This window comes from Neovison vison, chromosome 3 (genome assembly GCF_020171115.1).
Source record: "Neovison vison isolate M4711 chromosome 3, ASM_NN_V1, whole genome shotgun sequence".
Lineage (NCBI taxonomy): Eukaryota > Metazoa > Chordata > Mammalia > Carnivora > Mustelidae > Neogale > Neogale vison.
Genome location: NC_058093.1, coordinates 74477635 through 74494298, shown reverse-complemented (window position 1 = coordinate 74494298; position 16664 = coordinate 74477635). Strand labels below are relative to the sequence as shown.

Sequence of the window (16664 nt, the reverse complement as noted above, 5' to 3'; positions counted from 1 at the left end):
GTAAACCAATTCTCTCTTATTTGAGAGATCCACTATTAGGTACAATAAATATAAGTATTTGTATTTTTAATTTAAATTCAATTAGCCAACATATAATATATCATTAGTTTTTGATGTAGTATTTAATAACTTATTAGCTGCACATGCTTTCTCCACATTTGTGTCTATGTATTTTTAAACTATATATTTACTTAATTTTAATAGATTTCTTTTTTGTAGTCTTACATATGAAAAGAACCTGAATTTTAAAATAAGTGAAATCAACAAGTCCATTGTTTTTAAGAAATCACTATTCATCTGATTTCTAGGTCTGGAAACTTATCCCCAATGGTCAGTATGAGTTCCGAGTTAGGGCAGTGAATAAATACGGAATCAGTGATGACTGCAAATCAGATAAAGTTGTCATTCAAGATCCCTTCCGCCTTCCTGGACCTCCGGGAAAACCAAAAGTCCTGGAGCGCACCAAAGGGTCAATGCTAGTGAGCTGGACTCCTCCTCTGGACAATGGTGGCTCTCCCATTACTGGCTACTGGCTGGAGAAGAGAGAAGAGGGAGGTTCCTATTGGTCACGTGTTAGCAGAGCACCAATAACCAAAGTGGGATTGAAAGGCATAGAATTCAACGTTCCCCGCTTGATAGAGGGTGTTAAATACCAGTTCAGAGCAATGGCAATAAATGCTGCAGGAGTGGGTCCTCCCAGTGAACCATCAGATCCAGCTGTTGCAGGAGATCCCATATGTAAGTATGCTTCTATTTCTGGAGTTTACAAAGAGCAAAGCCACCAAACGAATAGTTCTGCTCTTAAATTTCTTGCATTTTTCTATACCCAATTATTTATTAAAGTAAAAACCTCATACTTAGAGTATCTGATACTTAGAGTAGCAGAAGTACATAAATTTGTGTATATGTATAGACAGATATACACACTATATACACAGCTCTATGTATGTATACATGCACACATGTATATACATACATAAAATCATATAGTTTTTAATTGTTGGTTTAAGCCTAGTATTTATGAGGAATCACGGTGATAAAGACCCTGCACTATAAGCTCCCTCTCTGCTCCCATACCCCTATCTCATTTCATACTATGAAAATTATCTCCCTCCCTAAAGAGACCCTCTTGGTAGAGTTGAACAAAAAGCAAAAGGTTCATTTTTCAAACATATATATTGTATCTTTAATATAATCTTCAATAACATATATTGTACCTTTATGCAAGATTCTCAAGCACAGTCCATGAGGTCATAAGAAAAAAAAAAAATCCTTCCGAAAGATCTATTTAGCAGATCAGTTCAAAGATTAAAATACCATGGTCTTAATGATTCACTGTATTTGCTATATATCTGATTAGATTCTCTGTAGGAAAAAAATTCAGCTACTTGTTAAAAAGATTTAAAATACTCTAAGTTCTATATGGAGCATATATATATAAAATGAAGTAGTCATTCATTCATTCATTTAGCAAGCCTGTACTGAACATGTGCTTTGTTCAAGGTAGTGTGCTAGAGAGGAAGAGCGAGGGTTCAAAAGACTTTCTGTAATGGTAAAGCACTGTCAGAAACATAAAGGATTGTTATGCATCGATCTCATCCCTACAGAGCATACAATTAGTTTGTGTTCCAAAGTTTACCAGCTAATGATGAAATCATTTTTTTTTACTTTAAACTAAGGTTTTAGTAAAGAACATGACAGAGTCTCTTCAAAGGGATCTTAAAATAGCTTTTCACTAATTGTGTATAAATGCAACATATATCTATCTAGAGATCATGTATCATCTTTTAAATCGCAGTTAGTTATTTGCTTATTTTGTTTTCACATTAATGTGAAATGAAAAGAGACTATTTCTTATATTCTCTGCTCTGGAAGGAAGGTAATTTATTCTTTTGGAATTCCTACTTTAGTATTTAGTAGATTAAATCTAGCATTCCATTGGCTTCAGAATTTGATACACTCTTCTTCTTCTTCTACTTCTTCTTCTTAGATCCACCTGGGCCACCTTCTTGCCCAGAGGTCAAAGATAAAACCAAGTCCAGCATCTCGCTGGCATGGAAACCTCCAGCCAAAGATGGTGGCAGTCCAATCAAAGGATACATTGTAGAAATGCAAGAAGAAGGCAGCACCGACTGGAAAAAAGTAAACGAGCCAGACAAATTGCTAACCACCTGTGAATGTGTGGTGCCAAATCTGAAAGAACTCCGCAAGTACCGATTCAGAGTGAAAGCTGTCAACGATGCTGGTGAATCTGAACCAAGTGATACAACTGGAGAGATCCCTGCCACGGATATTCAAGGTACTCGTCCTTTATTGCATTTCTGTGTTCATTTGATCTAGTTATGAAAGTTAATATCCCGAAGATAGGTCACTTACTTCTTTGAAAAGGGTATGCTAAATCCTGTTATATTATTCATGGTATTACAGAGGCACCAGAAGTTTTTATTGACATTGGAGCACAAGACTGTCTGGTTTGTCAGGCTGGCTCCCAGATTAGGATTCCTGCTGTCATCAAGGGACGCCCGACACCAAAATCATCGTGGGAATTTGATGGAAAGGCGAAGAAGGCAGTGAAGGTAAGAAAAATATAATTTTCTGTGTTTCCCACTGAATCACTCTAAGGATTATTAACACTACAACAATCTTCTTCTCTAACAGGATGGAGTTCATGATATACCCGAGGATGCACAGGTAAAAAGAAAAATTGACATAGTTCAGAACACAGTTGACTGCAGTACCGCTCTTATTTCATCCGATGTGTAACTACTATTCTCTCTGTTTAGCTGGAGACTGCTGAAAACTCCTCAGTAATCATTATTCCAGAATGCACACGATCTCACACAGGCAAATACAGCATCACAGCCAAGAATAAGGCAGGACAGAAGACAGCACATTGCAGAGTCAAAGTCATGGGTAAGAAGGACTTTAAAAGTGACCATAGAATAAGAACAAATTATTTTAAAAAAAGTGACATTGTTTATGTGGTGATTTGCATCCAACAGATGTACCAGGACCACCCAAAGATCTGAAAGTCAGTGACATCACAAGAGGTAGTTGCAGACTCTCATGGAAGATGCCAGACGATGACGGAGGAGACAGGATCAAGGGCTATGTTATAGAGAAGAAGACTATTGATGGAAAAGCCTGGACTAAAGTCAATCCAAACTGTGGAAGCACCACATTTGTGGTTCCTGATCTCATCTCTGAACAGCAGTATTTCTTCCGCGTACGTGCAGAAAACCGTTTTGGTATTGGTCCGCCGGTGGAAACCATTCAGAGGACCACAGCCAGAGATCCAATATGTAAGTTTCTTTTTTTCCTAATATGAGATTAAAATAGTTCCTCAAATTTGAAATATATCATTATAAACAATGCTTAATACTTCCTTTACCTATTTTTAAAGATCCTCCTGATCCCCCCATTAAACTCAAGATTGGCCTCATAACAAAGAACACAGTACACCTATCATGGAAACCCCCAAAGAATGATGGAGGCTCCCCTGTCACCCACTATATTGTTGAGTGCCTTGCATGGGACCCTACTGGGAAAAAGAAAGAAGCTTGGAAACAGTGCAACAAGCGTGATGTGGAAGAACTAGAATTTACTGTTGAAGACCTCGTCGAGGGTGGTGAATATGAGTTCAGAGTCAAGGCTGTGAATGCTGCAGGAGTCAGCAAACCTTCAGCCACTGTGGGCCCAGTGACTGTCAAAGACCAGACATGTAAGTCCCTGCATATTAACTGCAAATGTCCTCTCTAGGAACCCCTTCCTAGTAATTTAATATCAGTCCAGAGTAAAAAGAAAAATATCTGTACATCAGGAGGCTGTGTGAGTGGAATGTGAACACGGGCATATTAATCACTCTTTCCCTCAACTTCTACCGAATTATCCTATTTCCTTACATATTAAACTTTTTCCTTATTTGAAAGGGATGACATTTGGAATTTCCATACTATAATTTTCTGCATGAGCCTCAAAAGGGGAAGTAAGCAAGCAGTTATTTGCTCAGCAAGTTCTGAACCCCATTTATCTTCCCAATCAAGTTTCTTTTTCTCTAAGAAAAAGATACATCCATTTTAATAGATAAATATAGACAAATATGGTAATAATTCTTCCTCTGTTATTGTTACGATCCCTACTGCTTTGTATTTGTTCAGTTCTTTCTTCTAAAATTAGGAGGGTTGGGACGCCTGGGTGGCTCAGTTGGTTGGACGACTGCCTTCGGCTCAGGGCGTGATCCTGGAGTCCCGGGATCGAGTCCCGCATCAGGCTCCCAGCTCCATGGGGAGTCTGCTTCGCTCTCTGACCTTCTCCTCGCTCATGCTCTCTCTCTCTGTCTCTCTCTCTCAAATAAATAAATAAAATCTTTAAAAAAAAATAATAAAAAAAATAAAAAAAAAATTAGGAGGGTTGTAGTCACTACCCTCTTTGCATGTTCTCCTACATTCATGGAAAATGGGAAGTTGCTTTGCCTCCACTAGTAGTTGTATTTCTTAGGGCATTCTCTCAGAATAAAAACTGTAAGTCCTCTCATAATTCTGCATATTTAAGAAAATATGCATCTATATTAAAGGGAATATCATGAAAGAACTCTAAACCTAGGCTATTGCAATCTTCACTTCTCTCTGCCCTCTTTCAGTATCTACATGCATAGTAACGCTCAATAAGGGAGAGCCAAGAGTTGATTACGTAGCCACATGTAGCTCCAATAAAGGATGATGACTACCTATACCTGCTCTCCAAACTGGTATAAATTGAAGTCAGATCTGTTCTTCATATTGGGCTGGGCTAGGAAGCCTGCCTATAGTAGACACAAATAGCTTTATAGGCACTGCAAATTCTACTTTCTGTCCCTAGTGACCACATTGTTGTTGTCGTTGTTGTTTTAAACAATCTAGGCCCACCATCAATTGAGCTAAAAGAATTCATGGAGGTTGAAGAAGGAACAGATGTTAACATTGTGGCCAAAATTAAAGGTGTGCCATTCCCGACACTGACCTGGTTTAAAGCTCCTCCGAGGAAGCCTGACAGCAAAGAACCTGTTATCTATGACACGCACGTCAACAAACTGGTAGTGGATGACACTTGCACCTTAGTTATTCCACAGTCTCGCAGGAGTGACACTGGCTTATATACCATCACAGCTGTGAATAATCTGGGAACAGCATCAAAGGAGATGAGACTGAATGTCTTGGGTAAAGATAGCACGGCTTTATTAAAACTACATGTTTGTCTGTTCCTATGTATATTATTTGGCTTTAAACCATTCTTCTAATATTTTTTTTCTCCTTTTTAAAACCATTTTAGGTCGTCCTGGACCTCCAGTGGGACCAATAAAGTTTGAAACTATTTCAGCAGATCAAATGACATTATCTTGGCTTCCACCTTTGGATGATGGAGGGTCTAAGATTACAAACTATGTAATTGAGAAGAGGGAGGCTAACAGGAAGACATGGGTGCGTGTCTCCAGTGAACCTAAAGAGTGCACATACACAATTCCCAAATTGCTAGAAGGCCATGCATATGTATTCCGAATCATGGCCCAGAACAAATTTGGCGTTGGAGAGCCTCTTGACAGTGAACCTGAAACGGCAAGAAACCTCTTCTGTAAGTAGGACATGCTTTACATATAAAGTCACTCTTACTGTTGTTTTGTTTTTTATAATTTCTAGAAATCAATGTGATTTCTTTTCCACAGCTGTCCCTGGAGCACCAGATAAACCAACAGTTAGCAGCGTGACTCGCAACTCCATGACTGTCAATTGGGAAGAACCAGAATACGATGGAGGCTCTCCTGTGACAGGATACTGGCTAGAAATGAAAGACACCACTTCAAAGAGGTGGAAGAGAGTTAACCGAGATCCTATCAAGGCCATGACTCTGGGTGTTTCTTATAAAGTGACTGGTCTTATTGAAGGTTCTGACTATCAGTTCCGTGTGTATGCAATCAATGCTGCTGGTGTGGGTCCTGCAAGTCTGCCATCAGACCCAGTGACTGCTAGAGATCCAATTGGTAAGCCTGGAAACCATTCCTTTTTTTTTTTTACCCCCCCGCCCAAAGTGCCATGGAAAAGTCAAGAATACTTATGTATACTGGTTTTTTCCAGCCCCTCCTGGTCCTCCAATTCCCAAAGTCACAGACTGGACTAAATCATCTGTGGATTTGGAGTGGTCTCCCCCACTAAAAGATGGAGGATCCAAAGTAACTGGATACATCGTTGAATATAAAGAAGAAGGAAAAGAGGAATGGGAACAGGTAGCTAACATTGGGCATTATGAAAATATATTATAAATAAGCAAAAAGTGTAGCTGTTATTCTGAATCACATTAATTTCTATTTGTAGAAATAAAAATACATTTTTATTAAGAAATCAGAAAACAATTACAAATGATAATCCAAACACCTGTTATGTCAAAAACTTAATCAAAAGTTAATATTGTTGTTATTAAAACACAATTCCTGGAAAGCCATTTCATGCAGTGTTTACCTGCAATATCTGATCCCCAAAACCTAAATTGGCAACAATTTTCCCAGAGTAGTTAAATATGCTGTTGGTTAGACCTCAGAAAGCCATGAAAACAAGAAGCTACAAAGAACTGAATGCATGTAATCCTTTCCTAGGCTAAAGATAAAGAAGTGAGAGGAACAAAGCTTGTTGTGACAGGCTTAAAAGAGGGAGCTTTCTACAAATTCAGAGTTAGAGCAGTCAACATTGCAGGCATTGGAGAACCTGGAGAAGTCACAGATGTCATTGAAATGAAGGACAGAATTGGTAATTATTCACACTGCTGTTATTTTCTCCATATTTGTCTTTTGGATTGGGAATGAAAACCACATTTGTAATTTTCAATTGTGTTCCAGTGTCACCTGACCTTCAGCTAGATGCCAGTGTCAGAGACAGAATTGTGGTTCACGCTGGAGGGGTGATCCGGATCATTGCTTATGTGTCTGGAAAACCTCCTCCAACTGTCACCTGGAACATGAATGAAAGAGCATTACCTCAAGAAGCTACCATCGAGACCACAGCCATTAGCTCCTCCATGGTCATCAAGAATTGCCAGAGGAGCCACCAAGGTGTCTATTCTCTTCTCGCCAAAAATGCAGGGGGAGAAAGAAAGAAGACCATTATTGTTGATGTATTAGGTATGTTGATGTATTAGGTAAACACCTTTAATTTGTCCATGCAGCTTTTTAAAATGACATTTTTACTTCATCTACAGCCAAGCTATGTTACAGTAAAACTGTTACAAATGTTTTGGAAAATCAGAAAAATCACCCACAATCCCACTGACCATTGCTAGCACTTAAAAATCTTTCCTCTTTTTTTTTGTCTTATACCTCTTTTATATTGTTGTACTTCTATAAATACAGTTTTATATGTTGTCTTTTTATATAACATTAAAAAGTTGTGTTTTTATGTTATATAAAAACAAAGTTTTTTAAATAAAATTTTGTATATTGCCTTTTTATATGACATGCCACCATAAGCACTATGTTTTATATATTTTCTATAAAAGCAACTTTCCTGCACATGTACATGAATATCTAATAATTTACTAAGGTTGATCAATTTCACATCATGAGAGTGTATCCTTTGCTAATTATCATGATAGAGCAAAACTCTCTGCGAAGGGTTTCAGTATTCTAATTGAACAGCAGGTGATGGGTATTATGGAGGACACGTGTGATGAACATTAGGTGTTATACACAACTAAAATGAACCATTGAAAACTAACTATATACTATATGCTGGCTAACTGAACATAATAAAAACATGATATTTGATTATCAATATTACATTTCTAGTCACTGAATAGAGGTGAACTCTACAGTTTTCATGCCTCTTGCTGGCTGCTTTATGCTAGTGATTTGCTCAGAAAGTAAACCCCTCCCACTCAGATTTCACTCTCATCATGTCTCTAGGCACAACCATACTCCAAACAATGAGTTTTTATGTGAAAATAACTGGTTCTCTACTGAACATAATTAATGATATGTAAACATATTATGTTTTCGTTAATGAAAAAGGCATGAGGGAAAAGAACTCCTTGACCCAACAGTCCTAAAAGCTTTTAGGTTGGTTTCAAGCTCTTCAACACCCATTATTTTAACTTGAGAACCAGTATACTTTCAAGGTTGAATTCCAGCCCTCTCAGAGGGCCTTCTGAGATTTGGGAATTCCTGTGCTCCTTATTGATTTACTAGTCACCTAGAAAAAGCTCTCTCTCCCTTTCCCTTCTGGAGAGTAAACTAGACAACAGAAAGTAGCCATGCCACCCCTCATCCCTTCTCCTGTCTCCTTCTGTGCATCCTCCTTCTAGCAGCTCCCTATCTGACTTACAAATTACCAAAAAAAGTATAAACATACATATATAAATACCCATATGTTATATGATATATATATATACACACACGTTACTATTCCTTCAGCTTCTACTAAAATAGTGGCAAACAGTAATTATAAACATATTTTATTTAAAAATATGAATATAGATACCATGGGGAAGAAAAAACTCAATAGCCATGAAATCTTATTCATAACAGTTTTGTTTTTTTAAACACAGAGGGTAACAAATGTTGAGCCTGGTTGTTCACTGAAAACAGCCAGCTAGAAATTGTCTCCTCTTTTTCCCAGATGTGCCAGGTCCTGTTGGAACACCCTTCCAGGCTCACAACCTAACCAATGACTCCTGCAAACTAACATGGTTTTCTCCAGAAGATGATGGAGGCTCTCCAATCACCAATTATGTCATTGAGAAGCGTGAATCTGACCGCAGAGCATGGACCCCAGTGACATACACAGTTACCCGACAGAATGCTACTGTCCAGGGTCTCATTGAAGGAAAATCCTACTTTTTCCGAATTGCAGCCGAAAACAGTGTTGGCATAGGCCCATTTACTGAGACACCAACTGCTCTTGTCATCCGAGATCCAATAAGTAAGTGCAATTTAAAACAATTTCATCCTTAATCACTTCTTCATTCATTGAGGAAACGAGGATGGTGAGAATATGTATACTGAGACTAAATATTTCATTCCCTTGAAAGCATTCAGTAGACAAATGCTCAAAGCGTCATGTTGGTAGTGTTTGAATGTGATCATGAGAGACATTATAGGAATATAGGAGTCTTCCAATTCCTCCATGGATACTACACTATTTTTTTTTAATTTTCCACTTACTGTCATGAATATGAAAATAATATCCCAACTCTGGAGAACTTTCTTAAATGATCTGGCCTCAACAAACCTCTATTTCCTCATCTATCAGAGAAAATTAGACCACGTGGTGTCTTTTTTAACTCTAATAGTGCTATGGTGAGAACTTTCTGTTACTTATCAAAGCAAATAATTCAACGTTTAAGTGCAGTCCTCCAAGAGTATCATTTACTATTTACTATGATTTACTGCATTTTTTTCTTCATTGTAATTCTGTATTTTACTTGCAGCTGTACCAGAGCGTCCTGAAGACCTGGAAGTCAAAGAGGTTACTAAAGATTCTGTTTCCTTGACTTGGAATCCTCCTAAGTATGATGGTGGATCAGAAATTATCAACTATGTCCTAGAAAGCCGCCTCATTGGAACTGAGAAATTCCACAAGGTTACAAATGACAACTTGCTTAGCAGAAAATACACTGTGAAAGGCTTAAAAGAAGGTGATACCTATGAGTACCGTGTCAGTGCTGTGAATATCGTGGGACAAGGCAAACCATCGTTTTGTACCAAGCCCATCACTTGCAAGGATGACCTGGGTATGTGTCGAATGCAATTCATGCTCTGAAAACTTGTACACTTACAGATTTGCCATAAGACATCAGTAAAACTGACTTGCCTGTATAATTACAATTTCAGCTCCTCCAACCCTTGACCTTGACTTCAGAGATAAGCTCACAGTTCGGGTTGGTGAAGCTTTTGCTCTCACTGGCCGTTACTCAGGCAAACCAAAGCCTAAAATTACTTGGTTCAAAGATGAAGCTGATGTGCTGGAGGATGATCGCACCCAGATAAAGACCACTCCAACAACACTTGCTCTAGAGAAGATCAAGGCCAAACGTTCAGATTCCGGCAAATACTGCGTGGTTGTAGAGAACAGTACAGGCTCCAGGAAAGGGCTCTGTCAAGTCAATGTTGTTGGTAAGTATCCTTTAGCAAGAAGAATAGATATTCTGTTCTTTCCAAAGCAGAATGGGCAATTACATTTTGGTCTGTGTTTTTTTCTGCAGACCGTCCTGGACCACCAGTAGGACCAGTTATTTTCGATGAGGTGACCAAAGATTACATGGTTATCTCTTGGAAGCCACCTTTAGATGACGGAGGCAGTGAAATTACCAATTACATTATTGAGAAGAAGGAGGTGGGCAAAGACATTTGGATGCCTGTGACATCTGCAAGTGCTAAAACAACATGCAAAGTTTCTAAACTCCTTGAAGGAAAAGATTATATTTTCCGGATATATGCTGAAAACCTATATGGAATAAGTGATCCTCTGGTGTCTGATTCAATGAAAGCCAAAGATCGTTTCAGTACGCATTACATTTCCTTTTAGTGATTCTGTGTTGAATATTGTTAGTAGGGAAAATGACATTTCTAACACACTCTGCTAACGTTTGTCCTAGGGGTTCCTGATGCACCAGAGCAGCCCATTGTCACAGAGGTTACCAAAGACTCTGCATTAGTAACCTGGAACAAGCCAAATGATGGAGGAAAGCCCATCACAAACTACATCCTGGAAAAGAGGGAAACTATGTCAAAACGATGGGCTAGAGTTACCAAAGAGCCCATCCATCCATACACTAAATTCAGGGTTCCTGATCTTCTAGAAGGGTGTCAGTATGAATTCCGAGTTGCTGCAGAAAATGAAATTGGTATTGGCGATCCAAGCCCACCATCCAAACCAGTCTTTGCTAAAGATCCAATTGGTACAATATTAAACATTCATTCTTTCTTTATGTTATCCAACTTTGTTTGCAGCTGTGTTCTAACTCCTTTTTGTTTTATTTTTCTTTTATTACATAGCTAAACCAAGTCCACCAATTAATCCTGAAGCAATTGATACAACGTGTAATTCAGTTGATCTAACCTGGCAGCCACCACGTCATGATGGCGGGAGCAAGATTCTGGGTTATATTGTTGAGTACCAGAAAGTTGGAGATGAAGAGTGGAAGAGAGCTAACTACACTCCTGAGTCATGTCCTGAGACTAAGTATAAAGTCACCGGTCTTCGGGATGGTCAAACCTATAAGTTCAGGGTATTGGCAGTCAACGAAGCTGGTGAATCGGATCCAGCTTATGTTCCCGAGCCAGTGCTAGTAAAAGACAGACTTGGTGAGTAAAATCATCTCAGCTATAATAGCAAAGAAGATAGATGTCTCTTTGTATATGCTTCGTTGTAAAATACATGTATCAAATCTGAAAGTAATATTTGCTTTATTCCAGAACCCCCAGAGTTGATTCTTGATGCCAACATGGCAAGAGAACAACACATAAAGGTTGGTGATACTCTAAGACTTAGTGCTGTCATCAAAGGTGTGCCATTCCCAAAAGTAACTTGGAAGAAAGGAGACAGAGAAGCTCCAACTAAAGCAAGAATCGATGTTACTCCAGTTGGTAGCAAGCTTGAAATTCCTAATGCTGCCCATGAAGATGGTGGAATTTATTCTTTAACAGTGGAGAATCCAGCTGGTTCAAAAACTGTCTCAGTAAAAGTCCTCGTATTAGGTGAGAATTTTCATACTTATGTATTTAATGTAATAACATAATAAAAATAAATTTTGATACATTTTGAGCTGTTATTGGGTTAAATCACTTATTATAACTTCATTATTTAACACTTTCAGATAAGCCGGGGCCACCTAGAGATCTGGAAGTCAGTGAAATTAGGAAAGACTCTTGTTACCTTACTTGGAAGGAACCACTGGATGATGGTGGTTCTGTTATTACAAATTACGTGGTTGAGAGGAGAGATGTTGCCACCTCCCAGTGGTCACCTCTTTCAGCTACATCCAAGAAGAAGAGTCACATGGCTAAACACCTTACTGAAGGCAATCAGTATCTCTTCCGGGTAGCTGCTGAGAACCAGTATGGACGTGGTCCTTTTGTTGAAACACCTAAACCCATCAAGGCTCTGGATCCTCTCCGTAAGTTGCTTTCTCTGGATACAGAGGTTTTCTCTGACTGTCTCTGAGAATATTATTCACTCATCATAACTTCTTCTCTTGAAAAGATCCCCCAGGGCCACCGAAAAACTTACACCACGTAGATGTCGACAAGACTGAAGTCTCACTTGTTTGGAATAAGCCTGATCGTGACGGTGGCTCTCCAATCACTGGCTATTTGGTGGAATATCAAGAAGAGGGCACCGAAGACTGGATTAAGTTCAAGACTGTGACAAACTTAGAGTGTGTTGTTACTGGACTGCAGCAAGGAAAGACCTATAGATTCCGCGTAAAAGCTGAAAATATTGTGGGTCTTGGTCTCCCTGACACAACTATCCCAATAGAATGTCAGGAAAAACTAGGTAATTTTTGGACTGGAATTATTATTTTTTTAAATTCATATTGTGAAAATCAATATCTAATTTTCTCATGTTCACTTTCCAGTGCCTCCATCCGTGGAACTAGATGTGAAATTAATTGAAGGCCTTGTGGTAAAAGCTGGAACTACAGTCAGGTTCCCTGCCATCATAAGAGGTGTACCCATTCCCACTGTCAAGTGGACAACGGATGGGAGTGAGATCAAAACAGATGAACACTACACAGTTGAAACTGACAGCTTCTCATCAGTACTTACTATTAAGAACTGCTTAAGGAGAGACACTGGGGAATATCAAATCACAGTTTCCAATGCAGCTGGCACCAAAACAGTAGCTGTACATCTTACTGTTCTTGATGTTCCTGGTCCACCAACAGGTCCTATTAATATTCTGGATGTTACCCCAGAATATATGACTATCTCATGGCAGCCACCAAAGGATGATGGAGGAAGCCCTGTGATAAATTACATTGTTGAGAAACAAGATACAAGGAAAGGCACATGGGGTGTTGTCTCATCAGGAAGCAGTAAGACAAAGCTGAAAATCCCACATCTGCAAAAAGGCTGTGAATATATTTTCCGAGTTAGAGCAGAGAATAAGATGGGTGTTGGTCCTCCCCTTGACTCCGTTCCTACTGTTGCTAAACATAAGTTTAGTCCTCCATCTCCTCCTGGTAAACCAGTGGTTACTGACATTACCGAAAATGCTGCAACAGTGTCTTGGACACTACCAAAATCTGATGGTGGCAGTCCAATAATTGGTTACTATGTGGAACGTCGAGAAATAACTGGCAAATGGGTGAGAGTCAACAAAACACCCATACGTGACCTGAAGTTTAGAGTGACTGGACTGTATGAGGGAAATACATACGAGTTTAGGGTTTTTGCTGAAAATCTTGCAGGACTAAGCAATCCATCACCAAGTTCCGATCCAATAAAAGCTTGCCGACCCATCAAACCACCTGGACCACCAATTAATCCTAAACTGAAAGACAAGACCAAAGAAACAGCTGACTTGGTGTGGACAAAGCCTCTCAGTGATGGTGGCAGCCCCATTCTAGGCTACGTAGTGGAATGTCAGAAACCTGGTACAACACAGTGGAATAGGATTAATAAAGATGAACTCATTAGGCAGTGTGCCTTTAGGGTACCTGGACTAGTTGAAGGAAATGAGTACAGATTCCGTATAAAGGCAGCTAATATTGTGGGAGAGGGAGAGCCAAGAGAACTAGCAGAATCTGTGATTGCAAAAGACATCCTTCATCCTCCAGAAGTAGAACTTGATGTTACTTGTCGTGATGTTATTACCGTTAGAGTGGGCCAAACTATCCGCATTCTTGCTCGAGTCAGAGGCAGACCTGATCCAGAAATAACTTGGTCCAAGGAAGGCAAAGTATTGGTTCGAGAAAAGCGGGTTGACATAATTCATGATCTACCGCGTGTTGAGTTACAGATTAAAGATGCTGTTAGAGCTGATCATGGCAAGTATATTATCTCAGCCAAGAATACCAGTGGGCATGCCCAAGGTTCCGCCATTGTTAATGTTCTTGACAGACCTGGGCCTTGCCAGAATTTAAGGGTTAGCAATGTAACCAAAGAAAACTGTACAATTTCTTGGGAGAACCCACTAGATAACGGTGGCTCAGAAATAACAAATTTCATAGTAGAATACCGCAAACCAAACCAGAAAGGCTGGTCAATTGTTGCTTCAGATGCCACTAAGCGATTAATTAAGGCCAACCTCTTAGCCAACAACGAATACTATTTCCGAGTCTGTGCAGAGAATAAGGTAGGAGTTGGTCCAACCATTGAAACAAAAACTCCAATTCTGGCTATTAACCCTATTGATAGGCCAGGTGAGCCTGAAAACCTTCACATTGCAGATAAAGGAAAGACATTTGTCTATCTCAAGTGGCGGCGGCCAGATTATGATGGTGGTAGCCCAAATCTGTCCTATCACGTTGAGAGGAGGCTGAAGGGCTCCGATGAATGGGAAAGAGTGCATAAAGGAAGCATTAAAGAAACCCATTACATGGTTGACAGATGTGTTGAAAACCAGATTTATGAGTTCAGAGTGCAAACAAAGAATGAAGGTGGGGAAAGTGACTGGGTGAAGACAGAGGAAGTTGTTGTGAAGGAAGACTTACAGAAACCAGTACTTGATCTGAAATTAAGTGGTGTGCTAACTGTCAAAGCAGGGGACACCATTAGACTTGAGGCAGGTGTTAGAGGCAAACCATTCCCAGAAGTTTTATGGACCAAGGACAAAGATGCTACAGACTTGACAAGATCACCAAGGGTCAAGATTGATACTAGTGCTGATTCATCCAAATTTTCTCTTTCTAAAGCAAAGCGAAGTGATGGTGGTAAATATGTAATTACAGCAACTAACACGGCTGGCAGTTTTGTGGCCTATGCCACTGTCAATGTTTTAGATAAGCCTGGTCCTGTAAGAAATCTGAAAATTACTGATGTGTCCAGTGATCGGTGTACTATTCGCTGGGATCCACCAGAGGACGATGGTGGCTGTGAAATCCAAAATTATATTCTAGAAAAATGTGAGAGTAAGCGAATGGTTTGGTCTACCTATTCTGCTAATGTCTTAACACCCAGTGCTACAGTAACACGTCTCATAGAAGGAAATGAATATATTTTCAGAGTCCGTGCAGAAAATAAAATAGGCACAGGGCCTCCAACAGAAAGTAAACCAGTCATTGCAAAAACCAAATATGATAGACCTGGTCGCCCAGATCCTCCAGAAGTCACCAAAGTAAGCAAAGAAGAGATGACTGTGGTTTGGAATCCACCTGAATATGATGGTGGAAAATCCATCACAGGGTACTTTTTGGAGAAAAAGGAAAAACATTCAGTACGATGGGTCCCTGTTAACAAGAGTGCAATCCCTGAGAGACGTCTCAAAGTACAGAACCTCCTCCCAGGACATGAATATCAGTTCCGTGTCAAGGCAGAAAATGAAATTGGAATTGGAGAACCAAGCTTGCCCTCAAGGCCAGTGGTGGCAAAAGACCCCATAGGTATGATGTTCTTTTTTTCTAATATCGCAGCAAATCTTAATCCCAAACACAGAAGTATTAGACAAATAAGTTAAATCCATGACTTCAAAACTTTAGCCAATATTCTTCCAAGTAGATCTTTCACCAAATCACCTAAAATGTACAAACTATAGTAGATTCTAAATTTATAAATGGAAATAGGGACTCAGTGATTGAGAAGTTGAATGTCCTATCTTTGATTAACTGAAAATGGACGAACTTTATAATATAAATTACACATTGGAGTATCACCAGTTAGAGTTAATGAAGGGTATATTCATTCTTATATATTTACTATTTTCAGAACCACCTGGTCCACCAACCAATCTCAAAGTGGTCGACACAACCAAAAGTTCCATAACTCTTGGATGGGGAAAACCAGTGTATGATGGTGGCGCGCCAATAATCGGATATGTTGTGGAAATGAGACCAAAACGAGAAGATGCATCTCCTGATGAAGGCTGGAAAAGGTGCAATGCTGCTGCACAACTTGTTCGCATGGAGTTCACTGTTACCAGCTTGGATGAAAACCAGGAATATGAGTTCAGGGTGTGTGCCCAAAACCAAGCTGGCATTGGGCGCCCTGCCGAACTAAAGGATGCTATTAAACCTAAAGAAATCCTCGGTGAGACCCTATTTTGTCCTAGGATTCATTCACTCTACACTTCTTGCATGATTTCCCCACATTCCAAAAAGTCAACTAATGGCTTTCATATCATTTGCAGAACCTCCGGAGATTGATCTGGATGCCAGCATGAGAAAACTGGTCATAGTGAGAGCAGGATGCCCTATCCGACTATTTGCCATAGTGAGAGGACGACCTGCTCCTAAAGTCACTTGGCGAAGAGTGGGTATTGACAATGTGATCAGAAAAGGACAAGTTGATCTGGTGGACACGATGGCCTTCCTTGTCATCCCCAATTCCACCCGTGATGACTCAGGAAAATATTCCTTGACACTTGTGAACCCAGCAGGAGAAAAGGCCGTGTTTGTGAATGTCAGAGTATTAGGTGGGTTACTAACAAGCTCCTTCTTCCCCTTCGAAAACACATTAGTTAAGAAGAAGGCTGAAGAGACCTGTA

The 16664-nt window shown here is 39.6% G+C and overlaps 1 protein-coding gene across 5 annotated transcripts in view; it reads left to right on the top strand.

Moving 5' to 3' along the window:
• The window catches only part of TTN (titin), a 274456-nt gene that overhangs the window by 196868 nt on the left and 60924 nt on the right, over positions 1–16664 (top strand). For all 5 annotated transcript variants that reach the window (XM_044242432.1, XM_044242430.1, XM_044242431.1 and 2 more), the window contains 25 exons: positions 309–738; positions 1991–2299; positions 2428–2576; positions 2659–2691; positions 2784–2913; positions 3003–3302; positions 3404–3721; positions 4899–5195; positions 5308–5607; positions 5699–6013; positions 6108–6256; positions 6623–6773; positions 6863–7144; positions 8637–8939; positions 9448–9750; positions 9851–10132; positions 10222–10521; positions 10615–10917; positions 11015–11323; positions 11435–11716; positions 11836–12135; positions 12222–12515; positions 12598–15564; positions 15887–16207; positions 16308–16592. In XM_044242432.1, the coding sequence (XP_044098367.1) occupies positions 309–738; positions 1991–2299; positions 2428–2576; positions 2659–2691; positions 2784–2913; positions 3003–3302; positions 3404–3721; positions 4899–5195; positions 5308–5607; positions 5699–6013; positions 6108–6256; positions 6623–6773; positions 6863–7144; positions 8637–8939; positions 9448–9750; positions 9851–10132; positions 10222–10521; positions 10615–10917; positions 11015–11323; positions 11435–11716; positions 11836–12135; positions 12222–12515; positions 12598–15564; positions 15887–16207; positions 16308–16592 (9412 nt within the window). The remainder of the gene's footprint in view (positions 1–308; positions 739–1990; positions 2300–2427; positions 2577–2658; positions 2692–2783; positions 2914–3002; positions 3303–3403; positions 3722–4898; positions 5196–5307; positions 5608–5698; positions 6014–6107; positions 6257–6622; positions 6774–6862; positions 7145–8636; positions 8940–9447; positions 9751–9850; positions 10133–10221; positions 10522–10614; positions 10918–11014; positions 11324–11434; positions 11717–11835; positions 12136–12221; positions 12516–12597; positions 15565–15886; positions 16208–16307; positions 16593–16664) is intronic.